Source organism: Pyricularia grisea, assembly GCF_004355905.1.
Source record: "Pyricularia grisea strain NI907 chromosome Unknown Pyricularia_grisea_NI907_Scaffold_2, whole genome shotgun sequence".
Classification (NCBI taxonomy): domain Eukaryota; kingdom Fungi; phylum Ascomycota; class Sordariomycetes; order Magnaporthales; family Pyriculariaceae; genus Pyricularia; species Pyricularia grisea.
Genome location: NW_022156717.1, coordinates 5,759,035 through 5,783,913, shown reverse-complemented (window position 1 = coordinate 5,783,913; position 24,879 = coordinate 5,759,035). Strand labels below are relative to the sequence as shown.

Sequence of the window (24,879 nt, the reverse complement as noted above, 5' to 3'; positions counted from 1 at the left end):
AACACAAAGACCAGTCAAAGCCGAAGACCCCAAAACAACAAGAAACTACCATTGCCCACCTAAACTCAAACTCCCGGCATCCCATTCCGGATGTTATCATACTGGCTGACCGGGTACGTCAGCAAGTTGGTCGAGTAATCCAGGGCGCCCAAGCCCATTACCCTCGCAACCGAACCAACCAAGCTCTGGTCGCCCTTGCGGTCACCGCTCGCCTCCCAAAAGACGGCGCCGCCGAGGCCCTTCTGCTTGAGGTACCGCGTCTTCTCCCCGGCCGAGTCGACCGTGTCGTAGGTGACCAACTCCCTCTTCGTGGCGTCGTAGCTGTAGCTGGCCCTCGCCACGTCGTCGTAGACCACCTTCGCGCCCGGGCGGGGCAAGTCCTTGTACAGCCAGACGCCGCGCTCGATGGAGCCGTCGCCCACGCCGCTGAAGGATTTACCCAGGCCGTCGGTGGACGCAAACGAGCGGCCGTAGAGCGGGAGCCCGAGCGTGATCTTGGTCGCGTTGATGCCGCGGGAAAAGTAGTCCTGGACTGCCTTTTCGGTGCTGAATTTGGTGGCCACCTTGTTCTGGTCGTTGATGTAGATGTTGGACTGGTGTCCCGTGGTGGTATCCCAGGACCCGGCGTAGTCGTACGCCATCAGGTTCCAAAAGTCGACAAACTTGTCCATACCCTCGAGGTTCATCTTGCCGTAGTTTACAGGGCCAGCGGGAGTGGCAACGGTGAGGAGAAACTTGTATCCTTGGGCATTTTTGACGGAGTAAGCATCCAGGGCTTCACGGCATGCTTTGAGGAGAAGGACGTAGTTATTGGCCTCTTGCTGATTGGTGGGGTATTCCCAGTCGACATCGAGGCCGTCAAGACCCCAGTCGGCGAGAAGTTTGACCGCACTTGTGGCGAAGCGGTTGCGGCCTTCCGGCGTAGCGGCAATGGGGGCAAACTTGGGTGAATAAGTCCAGCCACCGATAGAGAGGAGTACTTTGAGGTGGCGGTTCTTCTTCTTGAGGAGGTAGAGCTGCTTCACGCAGCCATAGGCGTTGCGTCCGGCGTCGTTCCAAGAGTCGGTCGAGTAGTGCTTCTCGAGATCAGAATATGTGTCGGAAGATTTCCTATGCACTGAGGTCAGCCAACCAAAGTAGGCGTATTGATAGAAGTGCAAATTGTTAGGAGGCTTACACTTCACCATCTGCTGCAATATCAGCAAAAGAGTAGAGAATGTGGGTGACCGTATCGACGGGCAAGTCTTGAGGCTGGTAGTTGGCGCCGTATATACCCCTGAAGAACAGCCTTGGTTAGCAGAATTTCCCAGCTTGGGTCAATCAGCGAACCGTAGCATGCAGATACATACCAGTTGGTAAAGTACAACACACTTCTGTATCCTGAACCGCTAGCAGCCGAAGGTGAGGGGTTACTAGCCCCTGAAGTCCGAGTGGGAGTGGCAATGGCTGCCTGAGAAGACTGAGTGCTGGTACTCCCCGGGGTTTGAGAGGCAGGAGCTGTGCCAGAGGGGATGATAATAGAGGCTATCTGGGTTACGGGCTGGACGGGAGCTTGTGTGGTCTGTGACTGCCCGTTGCTATTCACTGTGACCGTCACGGTTCTGGTTGGGGCGTCAAAGCAGATTATGTCCCGCTTAGCAAGGGCTGAGTAGACTGCATCTGGCACCGGAGCGGCCGAAACCGACCCTGTTAGGAATAAGGGAGTGAGCAGAAAGAGCCTGTGCAACATTGTGATAAGTTGGTACCAAGTTGGAGGGGGAGAAAACAAGAAACTACTGTGGGGGATTGGCAGCCGTTCAGTTGCTTATGACTGTAATAAAGTAAACGAAAGAGGATGGAAGATTCACAGACTCGTGCGTGTCAAGGGGTTGCATAATCAGACTGTTAGTAAAGAGACTTGTATTTCTTATATATAAAAGTCATGTATCGCATGTCTCATTTATATTCAATAGCCAACCGCGCGAGAGTGAGTGAGAGAGAGAGAGAGAGAATATCGTCAAGTCAATACCAGTAGCCTCGAACGACCTCGAATCGGCAAGGAATGAAAGGCCAGAGTCGGGATTGGGGGGAAACATGCCATATGGAGGAATGTTGTGCTAAGGGGTTCACCGGCAGCCTCGTTGAAATATGAACCAAGCTAAAAGAGTGTGGCAGAGTACCGAGACATTTGTTTTCTGTGGCAAAGACAACAGGCACCGCGACATCCTCCAGACCAGACTTTGACTTGCATGCTTTGCGGCACGCCCGAGTAATGTGGCAGAAATCCATCTATCTTGGCTGGCTTGAGTATGCGGAGTCCGAGACGACAGTGTTGGGTAACAAATGAATGCTATATGAGAATATAGACTCAGAGGTACAGGCAGGCTCATGAAGTCGGTTCCAGTTTATATGTACAACGCCATGAAAGAGGGACGCTTTCTGCAAAACTGCATATAATGTTCGTGCTATGGTTGTTACGCCTTGCCGTCTTATTTGGATGATATTGTGAACGCGGCCAAGAGAGTCGACCAGTGGCTTGCCTGCCCAATTAGGTAAGTAGGTACTTGGATATCCTGTTAAGATCCTTTTTTTTTTTTCTTTTTTTTTCTTTTTCTCTTTTTTCCCAACACTGCAGATATTTGGCCATGATTCTAGTGACTGAAAGAGTCAGTTAGAATTGCAGACGACAGCGCGTAAAGCTGATTTAGTCAACTCCATCGGCCAATAATGATGTCCTGTGAGCAATGGCACGCGTCGAGTTGAGGACATTCTTGGTTGATGCTGTTCAAGAAACATTCAATGCCAGCGACTGGCTGTGGCCAAGTCTAAGACCCCAAAGTTTAGAAACTGGTATGCGCTCGCCCCCCTTGGTGCATATCCCAGAAACATCACTCGAGCCAGGGCTGAATTTTTTATAGGGACGGCTGCAGAAAAGGGAGGATAAATAGGACCTTGGAGACAAGATAGATTTGTTGGCAAAATTTCGAGAAAACGTCCATGTCGCCCGCCATGGGGGAAAAAAAAAAAGACACCCCACAGCTTTCGTCACTAGTAAGGACAATGTATCATTCGCTAAATTACATGCAGATAGATGGTGGAGAGGGCCGGCCCCTGTAAACCACGCTGCGCCCATGCAGAAATCGCCCATTCGTCAGTACTTCGTAGAATCTGCACAACATATTGTTGCAATTTGGCATCGATAATATCCACATTGCGCAAAAAAGAACAACAACAACAACAACGACACCAACATAAGATCAAAGTCATCTAGGTATTTCCACAGAGAAAGGATAGTCCATACTTCAAGAAAATAGCCTTCTCCTCCACTCTCATGGCTTCACTCCAAATAGCCCCAAGAAGCCTCGGCATCCAGGCAGCCTTTGCTGTGTCTTCCAAGCAGGATTGGGTATAAATTTTGATGTGTATGGAAGCATGCAAAAAAAAGTCAGCCAGAAATGATCCCTCAATGGATCCTCCCAACTCGTTCATTCCCATATCGTCCCTCATTAGTCATCTTTTCATTCCTAGCCACTCAATCTCAGATGCCCGTCTGGCGAAGCTTCTGCGTAATCTCCTCCACATCCTTGCTGGCAACGTCCTTGATAGTAGCAGGCTCCTTGGCCTCCTTCTCGTCCTGGTCCAGAGTCTTCTTAATCTCCTCCTCCGTCTCTGCCTCCTCTTCAGACTCCTCTTCCTCCTCCTCGTCCGAATCATCCTCAAGGTCACTGAGTGAGTCCACACCCCATTCCTCCTCGATCAACACATCACCACCAAGCTCCTCCTTGCGTGCCTCCAGAAGCTCCTGCAGCGCTGCGATACTGACATCATCCTCGGAGAGCTTGTTGCCGTTAATCTCGATCTTCTTGAGTGCTGGTAGCCCACCCTTGACAGTTTCGGCAAAGCTCTTAAGCGTGCGCGCGTTCAGGTCGTTGTACTGCATTCTCAACGTCTCAAGCTTGTCATTCTTCCCCTTGGCCAGTGCCCGGCTGAGCAGCCGCCCGCCCTTGGCGCCAAGGTACGAATCGCTGACGCCAAGCTCGCGCAGGTCCGTCCATGTCGGCGCAATCTTGGCCAGCGCTGTTGCTCCTGTGATGGTGAAGGTGTTGTCCTGCAGATCCAACACCTGGATTGCCAGAGTGTTGCTCAGGCCCTCTGTCAGCAGGTGCGTGATACCCTCCTGCCTGATGCCATTCTGCACCATCTTGACCTCCTTGAGCTTGTCGTGCTTGCTGAAAGCCTTTGCCCAGGCCTTCATGCTGCCGTTCTCCAGTCGGTTACGGCCACATATGACCGTCTCGAGGTCGGGGACGTCGGTGCGACCCTCCTTGCGGGCCTGCTCCTTCTTGTCGTAAAGCTCTGAAAGTGCATCGGCGATGTACATGCCTGCTTCAGGCCCGAGACCGTTGTTGTTCAGGTAAAGGTGCTGGAGGGGAACGTGGGAGGAGAGAAAGTCGGCAACGGGCTTGTAGGTGTTGATGCCGAAAGCATTGTCGTTCAGATTGACCGTGTTGAGGTTGGGAAGGTTTGTGATTTGTGTGAGAAGGTGAGTGAGCGCTTCGGGGATCTCGTTGAGTAGGCGGCCCGTAAAGATGTCGGCAAGGTTGGCAACCTGAAGTATTATGGTACCGGGCCGCAATTAGTCGATGGTCGATGCATAATAACCAAGGTACATGGGCATGTTCGAGCCGACCTACCTGCAGGTTCTTCTTGGTGGAGAGAACTTCACCCAAACGCTTGCATGCACCAATGCCCAGAGTGTTTCCCAGGATTCTGACCTCCTCGACGTCATCCATAGCCTTGAGGGCGGCGATGTGGGCATCAAGGTCCTCGGCAGTGTCCAGCTTCAGGGCCTTCCCCTCAAGGGTGAAGACCTTGTCGGGGTTCACCATCCTGACGTTTTGTTTTCTTTTTTCTTTTTTGTGATTAAAGGTACAGAAGAGAGTTGCTTATAGAATTGTAGCTGAATAGCGACAAATTGAAGAGTATAGCTATGCCAAGATAACTGAACAGAGTTTGTATGCAGACGGGTAGCGGCAGAGAGTAAACAATCGCGAAAACGTTTATTTGTAGAATGCTCGTTGCTAGGATAGCGGGGGAGGGGCTCTTTGGGCTGCAAGGGGCAAGCGAAGCAACGAGGGTTCATTCCAGGGGTTTCTAAGGGTTAGGGTTCTCAGACGGCCAAGTCGGAATCAGGGAGAGTAGTAGACTAGATGACAGCTTCAATACCAGGAGACTTCACTACTCTATAATATTTTGCTTTGTCTGTATCAGTGAATTCAGCATACGAAACATAAATATTATGTTTTCGTATGCCGTATGATTGGTCTGTTCCATAGGGAAAAGCAATTCGCATGAATAGACCTTGCTATGTGGCCGTAAAATGCATGTACCTGGAAAACATCCGACTTGTAGTCACGCCTTAGAGTTACACCGACTGATTATGTCAGCTACCGACAGTGAGCGATCGCATCCCAAGTAGACGCGAGCTGAATGCATCTGATAAACTCATTAAAACTTATCACAGCCGGCGACAAGCAGCAACAAAATCCAACACCATACCACCACTCTTCAAAGAAATTTAAAAAAATCAAAAAAAATCAAAAAAAATCGAGGCATTCGACTCTCAAAATTGCCCATTAAAACTTTGATCATCCATCACCTCAACCTTCACCACATCACATTACCAACAACTCAACAATGGCAAAAGCGACATCACCACCCGATTCTCCACTTTCATCCATGGATGAATCCGACGCGTTCAATGAGGATGGCAACGACACTCCAGACCCTATGCCGCCCGCGAAACGACAGAAACTCCAGCTAGATGTATCGACCGCTTCCTCAGCTGTCGCCGGTCCAGACCACAACGATCCAGCACTGGAAGGGCTATCTCCCGTGTCTTCCGATACCTCTGGTGACATACCCAGTTCTCCAGCACATCACCCACACCACCCGCACCACCTACGCCACGGCGATACCGACGATGATCTCCACGAACAGGTGTCAGTTTGCGCCTGGGGAGACTGTGATGCAGGTGATCTTGGCAACATGGATCGGCTGGTAGAGCACATCCACAGCGATCACATCGAGGGCAAGCAGAAGAACAATTATATTTGCGAGTGGAAGGGTTGCGGCAGGAACCGCCAATTGCATGCGAGCGGTTACGCATTGAAGGCCCATATGAGAAGCCATACAAGAGAGAAGCCCTTCTACTGCTACCTACCCGGTAAGTTTTATGCGCCAGCTTCAGACTTTCTTGAAGACTCCGTCACCTAACCTTCCCTCGGCTGTTGTCTACCAGAATGCGACCGCTCTTTTACCCGATCGGATGCCCTGGCGAAACACATGAGGACCGTCCACGAAACCGAGGCCTTGCGGCCCTCTGACCCAATACCAAAGGCAATGCAAGCTCAAACAGCTGCTGGCACATCTACCAAGTCCGGCAAGCCGCTTACGATCGTGATCAAGACGCCAAGGTCGCATGCGGCAGGTGCTAGAGACTCGGTTCTCGACCGCGATGGCGCATCTCCTGGCTCTGAAAACAGCTTCCAGTTCACCGAACTGACTTCGGAGCAGGGCTTCTCCCCCAAGGAGCTCGCGATGCCACTCCCTAAGCTTCACAATCTCCTACGCTGTACGCTTAAGTGGACCGAGGAGGAGCAGCAGGAACTGCAGCGCGAGATTGAGGCCGCCGAGACGGCGTATAAGAACGCTTGGCTCGAGAAGGAGGTGCTTCTGCACCAGGTCATCCAAAACGAGATCAACTGGCACGAGCGCCGACAGGCCGTACTGAGTGGTGTGGCCGACGTGCAAGCAAAGCCTGTGGCTCTGAATGGCACCGCTGCCGCCGCCACCAACACTGATGATGCTGCTGCTGCTGACGATGCTGATTCTGTTGGGGGACTAACAGAAGAGGAGATGGAGACAACCATGCAAGACTAGGCGTCGTGCGGGCCGCTCCGTGTCGAGAATTCCCAGAGCCTTCAAGCTGTCAACTTTCGTGCAGTCGTGGGTCCATCTGAACCCCCTCCCGGCAGAATGCGTCTACGTCCCCTTGCCCCTGCCAGAGCTTGGGGTTACACAGATATGGGTTGGGCAGAGACGACTGCAGCGAACCGTCGTTGAACACTGTTTTCTGTGGCTCTTTAAAACCGCATCGATTCGACCGCATCAAACCCAGTGACCGGGCAGTTTCCCCATCTTGATTGGGGCAGCGTTGAAGTTGAAAACAAAAGAGACTTGTAAAATAGGGTACTGTTCTTTTTTCATATGTATTCGAGCAAGGCGTTTAGGGGAATTTTTTTTCTTCACAAAGGCTAGATGACTTTGACATTTCAATAATAAAGATAATACATATCTCAAGAGTGATTACCAAAGTCATCAATGTACTGCTGTTGACGACTCTCGGAAGAAGTCAACACAAGGGTCGAGAACAGGGAATACAGACAAAAGCCATAAGCAAAAGACCTCCAAATTAAGGGCGAGGGACGAAAATGTGCTCTTAGGAGGGGGAAACTGAGTTCATCGGTGTGCTGCTTAATAGGGGATGTATATATAGTACTTTGCAGGAAATAAGTACCTGGCCATATAAGTATTCTCAATCCTGATATTGGGCATCTCCTTGGGAATGACATTCTTTCCCATGGCGAGACCATGGTGGGCAGGACCAATGTCTCTATGCAAGCATGACCATGTGATAGATAAAAACTATTTGACCTTAAAGTTTTTTATATTTCTCTTTAACTTAGGTACGATTTGAACTTTCACTGCGGATTTGGGCCAGGTCCAGCATTGGTCGAGTTGACCATGCGCAAGTGCTCAGACATATACCCGGCATGTTTTATTATAAATGCCGTGTTGCACCGAGTTCTCGGGAGGCAAACATGGAAAAGAAGCAAAAGGCGATTGACGTTGCATTAGATGCCAATTTAGCCTGGAGTAGACGAAATCAGTTGATGCCGGCAATGATCCGATCTCGAGTCAAGCTGATGATCGAATCAAGTCGTCGTAGCGCGGCGCGCCAACTCATCATGGATGCGGCCATGATGCAAGTGCAGGCGGAAAAAAAAAAGGAGAATGGGTCCCTCCACGGGTTCACGTGACTTTGGCGGACCAACCGTCACCGCAACAGAGCTCAGCTTAGCTCCCATCCCTGCACTGCGTCAGACCAGGCTCAATTGCAGGCTCCCCTGCGCACGGAGCTCGGATCAATTGAAGTGGAGCCCCCAGCAACTCGCGAAGCCGGGTGGAAAAACCTCTCACATCCCCATGGCCGGCCAGCCGACGACAAGCAATCGAAACCGCAATCCTTCTCTAGCCGTCGACGATAATCCCGCCTAATTCCACGCCCGACACCATCCGTCAATTGAAACAAATTACACCCAGATCAACCCACATATTCAATTGTCAAGATGCTCAGCTCATTGTCCAGGGTTTCGGTACGTTTCGGTCTTTTTTTTTTAAATGTCGACAGCGTGGCACACGTGCGAAGATGGAAGAAACCGGAGGAGGAAAAAAAAAGAGTAGCGTCCATGATCACAACCAAAGAACAACCAAACTAACTGCAGTACTTCCCTACGACAAAAACAGAGCCGCAAGGCCATCTCGACCGTCTCAAGGCTCGCTAAGCCTACCGTTGCCCGTACTTTCATGACCCCGACTGTTTCGCGGAGAGGTACGTTCTGAAAAGAGCTTGATAACGTCATTCAAGCGACACGTCCAATTGCCCATTTGGTTCTCCCTACCCGACCCTAGCACAAACACATTCAAACGGCAGCTATCATCAAACACCGCAATGGTTCAACACGACGCGGATTTGAACTGGAGCTTGGCGAGCGGGGCTTTATGTTCTTGATGGTTTTTGGGAGCAGAATGCCGACGCTTCTTGGGCGGCAAATGCACCAAACCAAACGATAGCGACCGACTTGAGAAATGCTCTCCCGCTTAAGGATTGGCACACCGAAGCTCTCCTGCATCCCCGCCCATGATACAACCGAATACTTTACACCAAGCAAACGCGACCGCCACACGAATACAACTTAAACCCCAAAGCTAAGCATGAAAGCTAACCAAGTATTTAATTCCTACAGCCGACTTTGTCCAGGAGCTCTACCTCAAGGAGCTCAAGGCATACAAGCCCACTCCCATCAAGGAGTCGGACTCCCAGGGCCAGGTCGCCACCTTCAACCTACCCCAGGCCCCCAAGTCGCCAGAGGAGACCGACCTGGCCGCCAGCCTCAAGGAGTACGAGTCCATGGCCGTCGAGGTCGAGGGTAACGAGGCCGTCGCCGAGGGACAGACCGCTGCCGTCGAGGACTGGCTTGTCGAGGACGAGGAGGACGTCGCCCCTGCCAAGCACTAGAGAAGGAGAAAAGAAAATAAAAGGAAACGCTTGATCAAACCTGGGTTCTTTTTTGTTTACTTTTTCTCCCTCTCTAATTTCCTTACTATCCTCTTATTTTTTTTTGAATGTTACGAATACAGTGGAAATTGGGAGGAGGGCAGTTGTGGATGGTCGATGAAACGGCTCCCCAAATCATCCATCCTCCTCTGCTTATAATCCCTGGCGCAAGGGCTGTCCATCCTTTGTCACAACATCGAAAGAAGGACTTGTCAAACTGGCGACCTGTGTGGAAAGCACGCAGCTGCAGCGAGTCGGTGCTGTCGATGTCCCGCCTGTTACGCGCGCACACCTCTGGGTCGGTCAATCTTTTCTGACCTCACAGGTGGAACAGTTCACTGGAAAAAACAAGAGAGCGTGGGGGTCAGAAGGTGTAGGGGGAGATACAGCTGTATAATAGGGTCGTTGCGTGGTCTCAGTCACAAAATCTCACAATGGGCGTGATTATCTTCTTTCATCTTGGTTCCAATATCGTACGGCTTCTCCTTGCACGCTACCTACCACCCAGACCTCGAGGCTCCATTTATCTACTAAGACGGTCTTCCAACCTTGGTAGTTATTCGGCTTCTAGGAGACAGCATTCATGCCAAATCCATTGAGTCACCACTCAAGGCGTACAAAGTATGCGAGCTACTTGACATTGCCAAGCAGGGCCCTACTCTGGAAGGCCGCCAGGGCGTATAAGTATAACTCGGTTCGACAAGACCGTAACGAGCATGTTCCATATTCAAAAACGTAACTTGAAATAACATATACATGAATAATTACGTAAAAAAATAATCTAATGCTTCTCCGCTGATGCTCGGCTATGCCATTTGAACCTTGTTCTCACAAAAACGTTTCCAACACAAGAACTGAAAGAAGGATGGACGAAAAGAAAAATAAAAAGACGAGACGCGACAGGCTGGGATGAGAAAGAAACGACAGAAGAAGGAAAAAAAAAGAGAAAAAAAGAAACGCAATAGAAAGTGATCAGTCATGGTTCTCTCTATGGTGAGTGGCAAAATGATTATACACGATATGCAGTTTTTGTCGTGTTGAATCAGCTACAAAAGATAAACAGGCCAAGAAGCAGCAATATTAAAAGGATCAAAGTATGCCATTTTGTTTTCGTTTTCCTTTGAGTACATCAAAAAGCCAATCAAGTATCAAGCCAGCCGTGGTTAAGCAGAACCACACCAAGATCCCACAAAGTACAGAGAGAAATAAACCACCTTAGAACGCCTTCCTATCGCCGTTCCAGATTGATGTGTTACGTGTCATGTTGTGAAAAAAAAAAAAAAAAAAAAAAAAAAAAAAAAAAAAAAAAAAAAAACAAAAGGAAAAGGGGGATTCATGATGCAAACACCGCCCGTATCTGCCAATGCAAGATGATATTCCATTTCGTGTTTTTGGTTCTTTTTTTCTCGGATGGATGGGTTATGGGCAGTGACGAATGCAAAGTACGCGGATGTAGTGGGGATCGATGGGGGGTATTGTGATAAACAAAGAAACAAAACATAGCGTCTCATGCTTCAGTTGAATCGTGAAACGGACCAGAATAAATCAATAGACAAAGGACATTCAAACCGGCGGGTTGGGTGTATTTCCGCTCAATAAGCCCAATACACCCTCTGGAAAACTTGCTATTCCATGTGCTGGTGTGCTACATGTCAAACTGCGAATTACTGAACATGTGCTCGTCGTTTCCCGTCGACCGGACAATGCCGCTCATCCGGTTGCCGTTGCGAGGGTTCATGTCGTCTAGATCGTCCCAATCGTGGTCTTCCTTGGCTCGGTCAAAGTCGTCCATGTCCTCGTCATCATTGCCGTACCGGTCCCTCATGTTCTCCTCCAAAGTGCTCTCCCCCGTGAAGGTAAAGCCTTGGAAGTTCGCTTGCACAGATGGTGAAAGGGGTGTCGAGTTCCCGTATCCTACTCCCTTGGCCAACTGCGCAGCGCGCTCGTTGAGAGAACCGTTCGTGTCCAGCGCGTTGGTAAATTCAGGGTCGAAGTAGGAAACGTCTGTCTCCGACTTCAATTTGGGCTTGAATGGTGGCGTGATCTGTCTCTTTTGCAGGGCGTTCCAATCGACATCCCGGAAGAAAGGGTGTTGCTTCAGCTCCTCGGCGTCGTTGGTGGCCCCCAGTCGGTGCTTTGGGTTTCGGTTGAGTAGACCCTTGACAAAGTTTCGGCCCTCGACAGACAAGGTGTCTTTGGGGAACCGTACCTTACCGAAGGCAATGTTCTTGTACATTTGTTGTGTGTCCTCGGCATAGAACGGACTCCACCCGCAGCACATCTCGAAGACTAGAACGCCCAGCGACCAAAAGTCTACCATCTTCGTGTAGCCCGCCTCGTCCAGTAACACTTCAGGGGCAAGGTACTCGGTTGTGCCGCAGAAGGTATTGGTAGTGTCATTCTGCGCCAGATCTGCCTTTGATAAGCCGAAATCGCACAGCGCAATGTGGCCCGTTGCGTCGAGGAGGATGTTTTCGGGCTTGAGATCCCGATATACGATGTCGTTGTTGTGCAAATGTTGTATGGCGAGAATGAGCTCGGCAATGTAGAACTTGGCCCTCTTCTCCTCGAAGCGGCCCTCCTTTTGCAAATGCCAGAAGAGCTCACCGCCAGACATGTAGTCTGTAACAAGGTAGAGGTCTGAGGGTGTCTGGAATGAAAACTTAAGACTGACGATAAAGGGCGAATTTGACGTTGCTGTCCGAACCAAAATATTTCTCTCCCCAACAGTGTGTGCCACTTCTTTCTTTTGTACGATAACCTTCTTTGAGAGAACCTTCATGGCGTAGATGCGCTTCGTGTCTCTTTTCCGGACCTGGTAGACCTGGCCAAACGTTCCTTTGCCGATAAGTTTGAGGATTTCGAAGTCGTCAGGGCCGTAGTGCTTGCGGCCTGTCGCCTCGTACAGCGCCTCGACATATATCTCCCCAGTAGGTGCGTTCTCGGCCACGGTGTCAGCATGTCCAACCAGTGGAAACCAGCCCCTCAGTGGAGCTTCCTTGCTTGCCTCGAGCTCGACGGAGCCCAAGAATTCCTCTCCATTCGCGCCATGCTCCCAAATGGTGATTTCCACACGCATGTCCTTGTCGTTGACGTCGCTGTGAGCAGTCAGTATGCATTGCTCTCATTAAAGGTTCCCAGTAGCCGCTTACAAAACAGCCTCCGCATCCCACTTTGGCCTCGTAAAGGTACGCCTCGTCCGGTTCCTAAAGGTATTGTACTCGGTGACACTAGTGTTGCTGCTCTGTCGGCTCCTCATGGGGATAGCCATGGGGGTTCTACCCATATCGCTACCTGAACGTGAGATGGGAACGCCGCCGAGCGGGGTCGACACTGATAGTTCATCTTCATCCTCGAACGTCCTCGGGCCGCCTGATATCAGCTCGCTTCGTTGGCAAACTGCCACAACGTAGGGGTCCCGGCACTTTCTGACCCCCCTGCCCTCAGTGATTTTGACCGTGAGCTTGCCCTTGGGCGCTGCCACCTGCTCCCCAGACCGAAGCGAAGGCGTGCTCGTGCCGGTGCTTGTGCCGTTGGCCTTATCTTCATGACTACCACTTCGCGATGCGTGCGCCGTGGATAAAGATCGAGTTGGCGTAGAGTGGCCGCTCTTTTTACCCTCACTCGTTAGCTTCGTGGGATGCGCAGTGCTCGCTGGCTTTTTGCACAAAGACGTAACATTCCCCTCCTCCCGGCTTGGAGGTGACGAAACAAAAGCAGAACTTTGTTGATGTTTATAAGAAAAATAACTGGCAAGCACGCTACACGGCTGTGTGACAACAGATGCTAGGGTTTTGGATGGGCCGGCAGTCTGCCGTTGGACGGCATCGGAGCTACTCTGGTTGCGGTTGTGCGAAGGTGCAGCAACCGAAGTATGCCCACAGATGCCTCCGTCACCACTGGTGTCGCCCAAAACGCCACACTGCAGAGACCCGCGTTGTGATGTAGGAGGGGTGGGGTAAGGGGAGAGCCCGTCGCATGGTGAGTGAAGCTGCTTCACGGACATAGCAGAAGCCTTCTCCAACGACATGGGGGGAACCTTGTCTTCTGAGAGCTCGGCCACTTCTGAAGGCAATGTTTTTGGGCTGTCGGGATATTGGGAAGAAGGGGAAGCAGAAGCAGAACGGTGCGGCCTCTCGTCGCCAGAAACGGTGGTATTCGAGGACGCATTCGTAGCTAGTCCAGTCGTAGAGGATGTGCTAAACGAAAAAAGGTTGAAAAAATAACGAACCTGTCCAAAAGAGCTCATGATACTCGGAAGCCGCTTATCCTGGAGATCAGGTTGCGGTGTAGCGATGCCCGAACGTGGGGTATCGATGCCAATATGATCCACTCCATCGTCCTCGGATCCGGCAGCAGTCCTATGTTGGCCGTTAATATTGCCCACCGATGTTGTCATTTTGACGACCTAGGTGAAAATCGATTTGACAAGCAGCTGATGCAGAGAAGAAAGACTGAGCGAGAGGATACAGAGTGGACAAAAAAAAAAAAGATAAAAAAATAAAAAAAATAAAAAATAATAATCAAAACAGAAAAAAAGCTCGCCGAAGCGCCACCCAGAGAATAGCCTGCGTGATGAAGTGACGATGACAATAAAAGTGAATTGGATTTGAAATGGTCTGGGTTATGATGATGGCCGCCACATGTGGGCTGGCTACAAGGGTGGGTTGACGAGTTGTGTTACTGTAGAAGCAGCACCACAGTACAACGCAACACAGCCCGGCGTGAGAGTTGGGGAGCTGAACTGTGGCTTTGCTTCTGGAACTTGGGGCGACGGGAGGGGTTGCCACCAAAGTAACTTCTCCCGACAAGGGGCGCGCCAATAGGAGGCAGCGAACAAAAAACGGGAGTCAAATTGAAGATTTGATGTTTGAAAGCGGCAGAACAGGTAAATGGCGGGCAGACGGAGAAATACCGTAAGACAGGCAGGCAGGCAGGCAGGCAAGCAAGCAAGCAAACAAACAAACAAACAATGCAGGCCAGTAAGGTAAGGTAGGTAGCTAGCGTAAGGTAGATAGGCAGATAGAGGCAAAGTCAAGATGTTTGAGCCCAGACAAGTGATTAGGTTAGGTGAGGTAGGCAGGTAGGCTCAATGCAATACAGGTGGATAGCAGAGTTTTGACTGCTGACAATAATGGGCTTAGTGTGTAAAATTGCGTGCTGCTGCATTTGACGGCTGCGAACGAGCAGGAGCGTGGGGAGGAAATCGTCAACACAGCGTAAAAGTGTGAAATTTTTTTTATGCCTCTCTCGCAATTGCAAAGCTGCTCCGAGCGTTGCATACAACCTTGATGCTTGCCATGTGCTTGTGGTGCTCGAATGCGAGGGTTTGCAAAGTGGGGGACGGATGGATGGATGGATGGATGGATAGGACAAGCGTTCCGGCGGCTGCTTTACCTCCTGGCTGGCTGTTCTGCTTGGCCTTAAGAACCAAAGGCGAGGGAATAATTGCACAAGTGCGGGAGGGGTAGGGGCGCTCCTGAGTACCTATGGGATGGCTGGATGGGGCCATCGCAGAGGCGACCCATAATACTTTAGCTTGGGTAAAAAGGGCCAAGTTCAAGTAACGGGTACAGTTCAGATACCGTACTCCACTGCCAGCAATGGCTGACTGCTTTTCCCCCCCTGGCCCCGTCCGTACAGTACACGAAACCCAGACCAGTCAATTCTTGATCGACTCAACCTAAGTTTACGTGACCGACCTGCAAGTCCAAGCTTTGCTCACTTAGGCGAGTCAGACATTGGGAGCCTGCAAGCGTAGACAAATCAAAAATGATAAGCCGTCACTGCCGGCCACTCCGTCCGTTGCCGCACGTATGCTTCTCGACTTCGATTGTGGCGGGGGGCCAAGGGGTGGTGCTTGGCTTTGGGCTTCTTGTGTCTTTGTTCGGATTCATGATACAGTAGTTTGGTTGTGTTTTTCTTTCTTTCTTGGGTGCTGTGAGAGGAGGGGGGGTGCAAGGAAGCCAGCTCGTTCGTTGATGGCATGTGGGAAATCAACGACTGTGTGCAAAGTACTAAGTAACGAGTACATTTAAGCCAAGCAAATCATTTAACGGACCCAACAACTCGTTCGGGCCTGAGTTCCAGGAGCTTTTGAAATGGGAGCAGCAGACAAATAGGCAAACTACCTGATGCAAGGATGCACCGCCCAACCAAAGACGGACGGTAACGGCTTGAAAAGAAAAAGAAGACAAAAAAAAAATCCGAATATGGTGTTGCGCTCATCTTCACTTTTCTAAGTATCGGCAGGCTGCAGCAGCTAATCGCCTAATAAATTCATTGACGGGGAAGAGAGCTCCATCAGTGCCAACCAGGCTAATACACAGCTAAACGGGCCTACCCAACTTCGGGTGCGCTAAGCTGACTCGACCGGGGCACACCATGGCGGAGGGGTATCAGTGGACATTAATTCTGGGGCTATGATGACGTTGATGCCAAAGATGGAGCGAGACTGTTTCGAGATTATTTTGCCCTCCAAATCCCCATCACCACTGGTGCGAGGCTGGAAAAAGTCGGCGGCTCAGTTGGACGTATAATGTATTGGGTGGGTTGTATTCTCTTTTTTACATCTTGGTTTGGTAAGTCCCTTTGGATGTATGTGATGTATTGGGTAGGAGGCTGTTAAGAGAGGCACAAGAGAGCCAATGCAGAGCTAGTGTGCGTAGTTGGTCACTGACCCAACGCGACTGGCAACGCAAAACAGCTGCATTTGGTGGCTATAAACCGGAGCGAAGATCCCGAGAATTCTTGACCAGTGCACTGTAACCGGCAGCATCAACCGGCTTCCATTGTCCGAACTTTTGTTCCTTTTTGTGATGTGCCCTGAGCTGGCTTGGCGTTTGGAGATTTGGTGTGCAGCATGGTGGGGTTGTAGCAGCTAGACAGAGAGTTTGGAGCAATTGGGGTGTTGGAGTCAAACAGGCCAAGTTCTGGAAGCTCAACAGAAGCCATCATTGGGCCGAGGGCGCCCAGGAGATGATGGCATGTGTTTCTCTCCATGAGAGGAGGCTTGTTACCTACAATGGTAGGCTTTTGTTTGGTTGAGCAAAGCACTTGCGACGGATGCTTCGTTGGGAAAGCCAACGCAGATAGAACTTGAGTACCAACTAGGTATTGTGAAAATAGGTAGACGGGGAAGTACGCGAGCGGGGTGATGAAGGTTTACACGAGACTTTTATCTTCTTCTTCTTCTTCTTCTTCTTCTTCCATTGAAGGAGCATCTGGCGAAAAAAAAAAATACAGACAACTAACCAAGGTAGATGAGCAAAAAAAAAAAAAAAAAAAAAAAAGTCAGACTCACCTCATGACGGCGTGGGTTGCCCTTCGTAGAAGATCGAAATTGCCGTTTCCCGCACCTGAACCAGTACCAAACCCAGAATGCTGTCCACTGACGATGCTCGACATGTTTTCTCGGCGCCGTGGTTGCACTTCTTTGCTGCTGGTGCACGATCAACTCTTGAGACAAGCCGGGTCCCTATCCAAGTGAGACAGGGAGAAAAAGTTGATTTGGCCGTAGAGTCCAAACGAGCCAAAAGCCTAGTAGACACGCCAGCTTATTGCGCGTTGGCTCGTGTTTCGTGTGCTGATAGTTTTATGTCGGATTGGCGTGAAAGTGCGGGCGCGGAACTTGACAGTGGATGTAGGCAATAAAATATTAAGGCGATTGACCAGGTGGTCGTAAGGGTTATAGATGGTACTGCGGGCATTCACGGGTGATAGATTCTTGATTTGTGAAGCATCTGTCGAATCGGCGAGGGAATACTTGAATTTGAAATAGTGGGGTTGGACAGTCCAGGGAGGCACAGTACCTGAGGTAGGTACCTACCGAGGTGGTTTAGTTGAGCCTAGTCACATCAGCTAGTCCAGCTATGGAAGGAAGGGCGGGGGAGATAGGATTGAGGTAAATACTGGTAGGTAGGCAAAGTAAAGTAGTTAGCTAGGTACTTAGGTAAGTAGGTACGTAGTACACGATTCAATAAATAAATATAGGTAGACGCGGGAAAAACAAATAAAAAACCAGAGCTCCGAGGGAGCTAGGTATTCCTCTTAGTTTTCTCTGCGGCTAAGGGGTACAAGTCCGGTGTATTTTGCAATATACCTGAATAGGCTTAGTGCTGAGATCTGTCATTGGCCGGGGTACGGTCAAATCGTTATTTCCTTCATTCACCGAACCCAGCTCCAATTTGACTGGAGGAGTACAGCGATTACATCTCTCTCTTCAGTACAACTCTTCCCACACTCGCAACAGCCGCCGCCGCTAGCTTATTGCAGGTCTTATTCACCTAGTTACTCTCGAGAAATGCAGTCATTTGTTCAGGTACTGGTCCAGAATTGACATTGCCGCTCAGTATGTTTCTGTTTTTAAATTCGATAACAAATATACCCGGGCTTCCACAATTCGGCCTTTCGTTTCTTGTTGGTCAACCAGATGGAGCGTTCAGCCTTTGGTTTCAAAGCAATCCCAGTTTCTTGGACGCAAAAGTCCAGACCTACATACCTACTTCTACTACGGAACGGGCCAAGCCCAAAAATAATAGGACGTGAAAAAGAAATACCTCCGGTAGCATTTTATCTGATTAATCACACATCTTCCCCGCATATGAGCACTTCAGACCTATTCCCAACAATAAGCAAATGTCTCGTCATTTATTTTAGTTCCCCAGATACTGCATCATAGGATCGATGTCAACCGGTCCTTTCTCCCCGTATTCAGTCTATTTCCATTGTGTAAAAGAACAGAGCGAACCTCAAATCCCATGTCCGGATACCTTTTTTTGGAGCTACTCCCTGCCGAGGCAAGGCGTCACATCTACAGCTAGGGCTGGCTTGCTGTGCGTCCCTACGGGCGCGCCGAACACTGCCCAACCGAACATCTCAAAAGCAAGTCTTACCGTCATCTATTCCCATCCCTGTCATCCTTTAAGCCTAGAGGTGGTGTCCTATGGCTTCTAGGGAAGTTCGCCATCATTGACTCTGAATCTCTGCAAAGCACGTGGAGAAACCATCATCGAACTTTCGCCCCGTGCACACGTCCGACCTTGCCGGCAACCGAATTGAAACCGGCTCATATACTTTTATTGTATACTTTTTTCCCCCACTTCTGCCTTCAGTATGCGTAAAGGATATTTCCGAATCGTGATATTACTCCTCACTTCGATGCTACTTCCAAGGTGAGGTCAGCTCACTATATTTGCAGAAGCAAAGTGGCTGAGTTCTACGTCGTATTGTGAATAATCTGTAGGGTACTTTGTACTACGTGTGAAGATGATAAAGAGAAATACTTATTAGCTGTACACCCGTGTTGCGCACACGCCCCTCCTTCCATATACGCCGCCTCTTACAAGCACATGGGACAGGTACCAATGCCGCGGTAAAAGCCAGCAAGTAACATAGTGAAATCGTATTGGAGATTTGTTTAGCGACATCTTCGGACTCTACACTCTACAGGTCCGCGGATTTGCACGGCCCTCACAGGCTTTACTATTCTTCCGAAAATGGCGGGCCAAAAACCTTCGACGCTGTGGCGAACCGCACTAATGATGATAGCTCATATGCGTTAACATAATCCTATGTACTTTTGTTTACATTCATAACATATGGAGCCAGTGTCTCAGGCTACTGTGTCTGCATATCCAATATTTGGAATTTACATGGCGATCATACAAAGATGGCGATCCCGTTCTTGGGATCTCATAATATACTCCACCTCGACCCTGTTTAAACCTCCTGATGAAAGAGGCGACTGCAAGCCAACAGATGAGACAAGATCACTGCTGGTTGGAGAGAACAGCATTGTTTGTCAACCCTTTTCAAAATTCGGCACTTGTCCTTCGTGGACCCCTGTGAGCTCTTTTGACCTACAAGACTTTACCGTCACGTCCGCAACCACCCTGTGTACGACAGTGTGACCACCGGGACAATTTCCTCTATCATTTCCGCCCTCGCGGATCTGAGTTGGTTGATTTCCGTTCTAGACCATAAAGACTCAACAGGAATAAGGTCTAGATCAACCCAAATGTTGCTTGTCCAATATCTCCTGGCCTGATACTCTGCATCTCTCCTCTTGAGACGAATCGTGGCATCCCCTGGTTAAAAAGACCATACATGGTTAGCAGGCCTCAACGTATCACAGGCAAAATTGAAGGTTAATATTAGTGCATTACGAGCCTTATTCAACGCAATATTTTAGAAGTCCACCATTGAGCGGTGTCGGGCTTTCATGTGGTCAGCTTTACGTTTTCCGAGTTAATCTCAATAACTACAGAACTTTAAAGAAGCACAAAGGCTCTAGCTAAACGACTGTATCTATATTTAGCAAAAGAAACAGCGAGGATTGAATCAAACAGGTAGTGTAGTGGTAGTGACTGAATGAAATTAGTTGATGTCGGTGTACGGAGGAATCAACTAGGAGAAATGCAGGTTTTTACCATGGCCACCCTGAATATTTCCAATTATATCTCAACAACCATGCAATTTTGAGATAAACAAAAAGTATTTGCTAAGTCTCCTGAATGAATAATTAGCAGAAATTCATTAAAAATGCCAGAGGAACCCCCGCTGCACTTTTGTGTATGGGTGTAGGTCAATGCCGATGACCAATATAGGGACCGTTGGGAAACTTGATGAGGGTGCACTGTTATGGCATCGGTTTCAGAAAACGGTAAGATATCATTGACGACGTATTGAATTCTTATAGGATTGGGACTGAAAGTCAAATACACTGTCTATGGGAGTCAACGAAGGGTCAGATATCGAGATTGGGTTACAGTCTTGGGCTATCAAGAGTAGATGGAACGGCCTGATGGAAAGTGAGCAGAGTCTCGCAAGCTCAATGGTATTAGCTGTGTGCTCTCTAGGTATTAAGTGATAGTGAAGGGAGAGAAATCTTGGTGAGGCTCTTGAAGCTCAAGTAAACAGCGCAACTCCGAGGTGAATAAACAACAAGACGCAATCAACAAATGTGGTGTATATGCAATCATGCTATAGAACACCACAACAGTCCCTTGAAACTCCATAACGCCAATATTATCATGTCGTCGTCGGACTCTCGAGCCCGTCTGCTATGCCCAGCCCTACAGCGGGCACTCAACCATAACCCGGGCTTCCACCAGCCAACATTCCTGAACGTGAGGAACCCTTTCATATTTTGGTCCACCAAAGTTTACCGCTTATGCATCGACCCTGTTCAGAAATTCCTTCAACTGTTTCTCGGTATCCTGTGGATATTTGCCTGCGTACGGATTCTTGAAGCTGTGGCGTGGCCGCAGCGGATCGGGATAGTCGGCTGCCAGGCTCAGGAATCAGCATCGGTACTCTCTCATTATGACCACACACTCCCTCTCTTCTTGACTCTAGAAACTTACTGGGCTTGAAGTCTTTGTGGACGAGCCCGGCCTTGGCATGGTCGAACTCCTCCTGCATCCGTTTGGTGCTCCACTGACCCGACGCAATCTGCTTCGCTGCGGCGGCGTCGCCCTGGGCGGCTGCATACGCGGCGGCTGCGGACATGGACGCGGTCTGGTCCGCGGACGAGGACCCACTGTTGTTCAGGTCGTTGATGTTCATGGCGGCCTTGGGGAGATTTTGTGCTCGTTTTCGTTGATAAGTAAGGTATGCACCGGTGGTTTTGCTGGAGGGAGGTCAGCTGATTCGGAATCGGTCTGGCGTTTCACGCAATGTCATGGTGTGTACCTGAGAGAAACAAGCCCACTCCACTTACGAGCTTTGAAATCTACCTAGGAAGCTTTTAAGTTGCAATCAGCTGCAGATATTTGTGGGCAAAATATAGACGAATTTGTTAGCAATAGCTTCAAGTTGGCAGCTGGTAATTGAATTTGATTAAGACGCACCGGGTGGTAGTGAAACGAAGCTCTTGTCCACTCACCTGCTCGAATGGTACCGAGCTTGCTACAGTTGGGCGGGCTGACTTGCCGAACTCAATGGCCTGGTACGGAGTACATGCAGGAGCGGACCCCTCGCCCCCACATCACACAAAGCTCCCTAACAACCTACGCCCGCAAAATGTCGACCCTCCTGGTCTTTCAGCCTTGGGCACATCATCGACACCTTTTGCATGGAACAATCGAACCATACCCAGCCACTCATACAAGAATAACAAACTTATAAAAAGTCTTTGTCCCAATTAGCAAAACCAGATCTTACTCCAGCTCCTCGTCAAACAAGAAATCATAATAAAAAAAATCAGTAAACGATGCCCCGCAACGCAGTCCCCGACGCATGGGACGACGATTGGGAGCCCGAAGCCGCAGCCTCAAAACCACCTTCAACACAAATACCACGCAGCACCGCCAGCAGTCCCGAGGGAGGCGTACCTCTTACCACCGCAGAACGACTCGCCCGGCACGAGGAGTCCAATCGGCGGCTATGGCAGTCAGCGTACGTGATCGCCGCCCCCTTCCTGCTGCTTCTGTTTTACTTCCATCCTTCCTACTCCTCTTGCCCCTGGCTCTCCCAGCTAACACTGGATGTCTATTCGTGAAACCCAGCGACGCCCCAGAGGATGTCCAGACGCACCAGTATCTCCCGGCAACCAACAACGTGACACCCGTCGTCTTCAAGCCCGCCATGAAGGTCCTCAGCCGCAGACCAGGCAACACACCGGTCGACGACAGTGAAAGGCTGGCCGCCGCCGCAACCCAGCAGCCGACTCCGGAGCAAATGCGCCTGCAACGCGAGGAGAAGCAGCGCAGGTACAACGAGGCACGGGCCAAGATATTTGGCGAGCCGTCGTCGTCTCCCTCGGCCGCCAACTTGACGGGCGCGACAAACTCGGGTGCCTCCACGCCGGGGACCGTCACCCCGCCGCTGTCGGATGGTGGTGCAGGGGTAACCTCGGCGAGGCACAGGCGGAGGGGTAGCAGGGGCAATGGGCGAGGCAGGGGTGACGGCGGTGGCCGCGGTGGAGGCGGCATGAGCAATAATCACAGCTTCAGTGGTCAGGGCCAGGTCAACAATAGCAACAGCAGCCTTAACAGCGATGCTCAAGTCCGCAGACCGCCACCAAATAGGGAGCTATACGACCCTAACTCGTCCCCAAAGCCGAGACGTGGGGGCGGCAGCGATGTAGCGGCTTCTCCCAGATCCGGCACGCCACGTGAAGATGATTTGGGGTCACGTATTCAAGCCGTTAGGGCGCCCAAGGGGCCGGACGGCACAGGCAGAGGTGGCTTTGGGTTTTCCACTCGTAGTGGGTGATCAATCATCAAGATTGTATGCATTGGCTATGTGCTATGCTATATCGCTATGCGCCATGTGGAGATGGAGAGGCAAAGCGGTCTTTACAAACGCAAAATCACCAGCCACCGCCAATCTTCCCAGCAAGCTGCACTACTCTTTCACTGTCGGTCAAGGCATTCCCGCCTTTGCCAACGTCACTGATAACCTCCCGGAAGCTGGTGTACACTAGGACATCCTGACTTATCCCTGATAGGGTAGCCCAATGCGCCAGCACATCCCGGATGTATGAAGGACTAATCCCATCGACGAGATCAGTGAGGACGGGTTCGCCGTTGTGGTACCCGTCTAAGCCGCCGTATGCAGAGTCTTCTTGCTCAGAATCCGAGCTCTCGCCCGAGAAATACGCCTCGTCCACATCCTTGAGCAGCTCCTTTTGCTCTTGCGGCCCAGGCTTGGTGGCATAACCCCTTCGATCGATAATGATCTGGTCGTCTGCCTTGACCTGGCCACCACCGTTGGTACAGCCACCAGGGCAAGCCATCACCTCGACGTAGGTATTCTCTACTGTCACAGCAGCAGCAGCGCCTGCCCTACCCGTCGGCACTCGTCTTGCGCTGCCGAAGGGCTTGCCGCCGGGCATGCGTGACGGCTTGGCAGGCTTGAGTTTGCGCACGAGGTTCTGAATGTTGCGGAAGCCGTAATACCTGGCGGCCTTGAAGATGATTTCATTCGACCCGGCGGCATGCACAGTATATTCGACAACATCAACGTTCCTGCCTCGCGTCGTCTCGAGGCGAGAGCCAGAATTCCTCGCGATTACATCTTGCAGAATGAAATGAAGATTCCCGCCCGACGTTCCGGCAGCACGGGAAGGCCTGTGTCTTTGCCGGGGCGGGAAGAGGAAGTGGTGGATTTTATCGTCAGGAAACTGCTGTTGCTTCAATGGAGGTGACATGGGAAGGTTGAAAAAGTCGATTCCACGGGATTCGGTGAGCATAAATACCTCCTTGCTGGTAATGACGCAGTCGACATCACGTGTGCCCCTACCGGGATTGCCGTCTCCCGCCCAGACCGAGTCCGTAAGCTCCTCGCGACTTGCTTCGAGTTTCTTGTCGAAGCACGGCATGAGAGCGAGATGCCATATACGATCAGCGGGGATCCCAAGAGTGCGGCTCAGCGTCGTCTTTAGTAAAGTTCCCACCAAGGCTTGTGGAGACTTGACGCGCGACAGATGCGGAAGCACGTAGGGGTGTGTCTTTTCGGCATAGCAGACCCAACCGGGACATGAGGATGTCAGTATTGGTTTCTTGGGTGCAGTGGATGAAGCAGCGTCCAGCACCTCGTCCGAACCGAGAACAAGGCAAGCTTCCCTCGCTGCATTTGTGTCAACAACCCAAGCGAACTTGTTCCCCCACTTTCCACCGGCCGAAAGACCTTCTGGGCCCATCAGAAGTCTGTCGAGCATGCGCCCAGCCTGCCGCTCCGTCACCCCGGGGCCGATAGCGGCCGCAAGGCTTGCCCTTGTCTGTGGCGAAACGCTCGCAATGAATAGCCGACGCGCCGGGTCTTCTAATCCTTCTACGGAGAACCGGCCGGTGGATTCGTCGCGAACAACCTGCAGCGCAGGCGCCGAGTCCAGGACACTCAGCAGCTCCGAGTGGCTCTGTAGGCTGACCAGCACAGCCTCGGCGGACGTGACGCAGCCGGAACAGGCGAGACAGTCGGTCAGAGATATTTGCGCTGGTCCCGCGGCCGCCGAAGAGGAGCCATTCTGTTGGCCGTCGAGGATGACTTCGTGCTCGAGCGAGGGGTCGGTCGGGGCGGCAGCGGGTAGAGTCTCGATGGGTTTGATGCAGGCGACGCCGGGACTGATGAAATCGTTGAGGTCGTCAACGGACAGAATGGCGCTCATCGCGGCGGCAGATCAGGAGGGGGCTGCGGCGCCGAGGGCCGTGGTTGCAAATCCGGCAGAGTGACACCTTTCGTGGTCGGAGAGGGCGAAGTGGGGTGTGGGGGGGTATCGAAATGGTATCAAGATCGCGTTAATATTCAGGCCAGTGATTTGGTATTCATAGATTCTTCAAATATCATTGATATCAGACTGAGACCGGGAACAACTTGTCAACCTTTCTCAAAGCAAGAGGATGGTTGTGAATTTGAGACGAGAAAATGGTTTAGGAGGGCAAGGATGCTGCTCTCTTTGTCATGAGTGGCACAACGTTTCTCCTCGTCGCGACAGTTCTTTTTTGATGCGACATCGGCCATCCACAGTGGCGGGACACCCAAAATGAGCTAGAGTG

At 50.8% G+C, this 24,879-nt stretch overlaps 8 protein-coding genes across 8 annotated transcripts; 3 read left to right on the top strand and 5 right to left on the bottom strand.

The window, feature by feature from the left end:
- Positions 1-65: 65 nt before the first annotated feature.
- Positions 66-1,729, bottom strand: PgNI_04306 (uncharacterized protein; the record flags this gene model as incomplete). The annotated part of the gene is made up of 3 exons (XM_031124354.1): positions 66-1,110; positions 1,178-1,276; positions 1,350-1,729. 3 exons carry the CDS (start codon positions 1,727-1,729, stop codon positions 66-68), a joined length of 1,524 nt encoding a protein of 507 aa, XP_030984738.1.
- A 1,391-nt stretch (positions 1,730-3,120) lies between these two features.
- Positions 3,121-5,018, bottom strand: PgNI_04305 (uncharacterized protein). The gene is made up of 2 exons (XM_031124353.1): positions 4,674-5,018; positions 3,121-4,588 (listed from the first exon to the last, which is right to left on the bottom strand). The coding sequence occupies exons 1-2, from the start codon at positions 4,866-4,868 to the stop codon at positions 3,518-3,520; spliced, it is 1,266 nt and encodes a 421-aa protein (XP_030984737.1). The 5' UTR covers positions 4,869-5,018; the 3' UTR covers positions 3,121-3,517.
- A 492-nt stretch (positions 5,019-5,510) lies between these two features.
- On the top strand, positions 5,511-7,299 carry PgNI_04304 (uncharacterized protein). Its single transcript, XM_031124352.1, has 2 exons — positions 5,511-6,205; positions 6,281-7,299. The coding sequence occupies exons 1-2, from the start codon at positions 5,677-5,679 to the stop codon at positions 6,919-6,921; spliced, it is 1,170 nt and encodes a 389-aa protein (XP_030984736.1). The 5' UTR covers positions 5,511-5,676; the 3' UTR covers positions 6,922-7,299.
- A 957-nt stretch (positions 7,300-8,256) lies between these two features.
- PgNI_04303 (uncharacterized protein) lies at positions 8,257-10,046 on the top strand. The gene is made up of 3 exons (XM_031124351.1): positions 8,257-8,417; positions 8,569-8,653; positions 9,069-10,046. Exons 1-3 carry the CDS (start codon positions 8,391-8,393, stop codon positions 9,338-9,340), a joined length of 384 nt encoding a protein of 127 aa, XP_030984735.1. The 5' UTR covers positions 8,257-8,390; the 3' UTR covers positions 9,341-10,046.
- A 625-nt stretch (positions 10,047-10,671) lies between these two features.
- PgNI_04302 (uncharacterized protein) lies at positions 10,672-13,778 on the bottom strand (the record flags this gene model as incomplete). The annotated part of the gene is made up of 2 exons (XM_031124350.1): positions 10,672-12,477; positions 12,532-13,778. The coding sequence occupies 2 exons, from the start codon at positions 13,776-13,778 to the stop codon at positions 11,025-11,027; spliced, it is 2,700 nt and encodes an 899-aa protein (XP_030984734.1). The 3' UTR covers positions 10,672-11,024.
- Positions 13,779-20,184: 6,406 nt separating this feature from the next.
- PgNI_04300 (uncharacterized protein) lies at positions 20,185-21,293 on the bottom strand. Its single transcript, XM_031124349.1, has 4 exons — positions 21,232-21,293; positions 21,074-21,143; positions 20,746-21,011; positions 20,185-20,666 (listed from the first exon to the last, which is right to left on the bottom strand). The coding sequence occupies exons 3-4, from the start codon at positions 20,945-20,947 to the stop codon at positions 20,551-20,553; spliced, it is 318 nt and encodes a 105-aa protein (XP_030984733.1). The 5' UTR covers positions 20,948-21,011; positions 21,074-21,143; positions 21,232-21,293; the 3' UTR covers positions 20,185-20,550.
- Positions 21,294-21,449: 156 nt separating this feature from the next.
- On the top strand, positions 21,450-24,661 carry PgNI_04298 (uncharacterized protein). The gene is made up of 2 exons (XM_031124347.1): positions 21,450-21,778; positions 21,889-24,661. The coding sequence occupies exons 1-2, from the start codon at positions 21,594-21,596 to the stop codon at positions 22,595-22,597; spliced, it is 894 nt and encodes a 297-aa protein (XP_030984114.1). The 5' UTR covers positions 21,450-21,593; the 3' UTR covers positions 22,598-24,661.
- PgNI_04299 (uncharacterized protein) lies at positions 22,695-24,491 on the bottom strand (the record flags this gene model as incomplete). The annotated part of the gene is made up of 1 exon (XM_031124348.1): positions 22,695-24,491. The coding sequence occupies one exon, from the start codon at positions 24,489-24,491 to the stop codon at positions 22,695-22,697; it is 1,797 nt and encodes a 598-aa protein (XP_030984115.1).
- Positions 24,662-24,879: the final 218 nt, after the last annotated feature.

Excerpts from the sequence above, each read along its gene's own strand:
- PgNI_04305 (XM_031124353.1), bottom strand. The coding sequence starts at position 4,868 with ATGGTGAACCCCGACAAGGTCTTCACCCTTGAGGGGAAGGCCCTGAAG. Across the intron at positions 4,589-4,673 it reads CCACCAAGAAGAACCTGCAG|GTTGCCAACCTTGCCGACAT; the intron begins GTAGGTCGGCTC and ends ATAATACTTCAG.
- PgNI_04303 (XM_031124351.1), top strand. The coding sequence starts at position 8,391 with ATGCTCAGCTCATTGTCCAGGGTTTCG. Across the intron at positions 8,418-8,568 it reads GCTCATTGTCCAGGGTTTCG|AGCCGCAAGGCCATCTCGAC; the intron begins GTACGTTTCGGT and ends CGACAAAAACAG. Across the intron at positions 8,654-9,068 it reads CCCGACTGTTTCGCGGAGAG|CCGACTTTGTCCAGGAGCTC; the intron begins GTACGTTCTGAA and ends TAATTCCTACAG.
- PgNI_04304 (XM_031124352.1), top strand. The coding sequence starts at position 5,677 with ATGGCAAAAGCGACATCACCACCCGATTCTCCACTTTCATCCATGGAT. Across the intron at positions 6,206-6,280 it reads CTTCTACTGCTACCTACCCG|AATGCGACCGCTCTTTTACC; the intron begins GTAAGTTTTATG and ends GTTGTCTACCAG.
- PgNI_04300 (XM_031124349.1), bottom strand. The coding sequence starts at position 20,947 with ATGAACATCAACGACCTGAACAACAGTGGGTCCTCGTCCGCGGACCAG. Across the intron at positions 20,667-20,745 it reads CCACAAAGACTTCAAGCCCA|CCGACTATCCCGATCCGCTG; the intron begins GTAAGTTTCTAG and ends TGAGCCTGGCAG.
- PgNI_04298 (XM_031124347.1), top strand. The coding sequence starts at position 21,594 with ATGCCCCGCAACGCAGTCCCCGACGCATGGGACGACGATTGGGAGCCC. Across the intron at positions 21,779-21,888 it reads CGGCGGCTATGGCAGTCAGC|CGACGCCCCAGAGGATGTCC; the intron begins GTACGTGATCGC and ends CGTGAAACCCAG.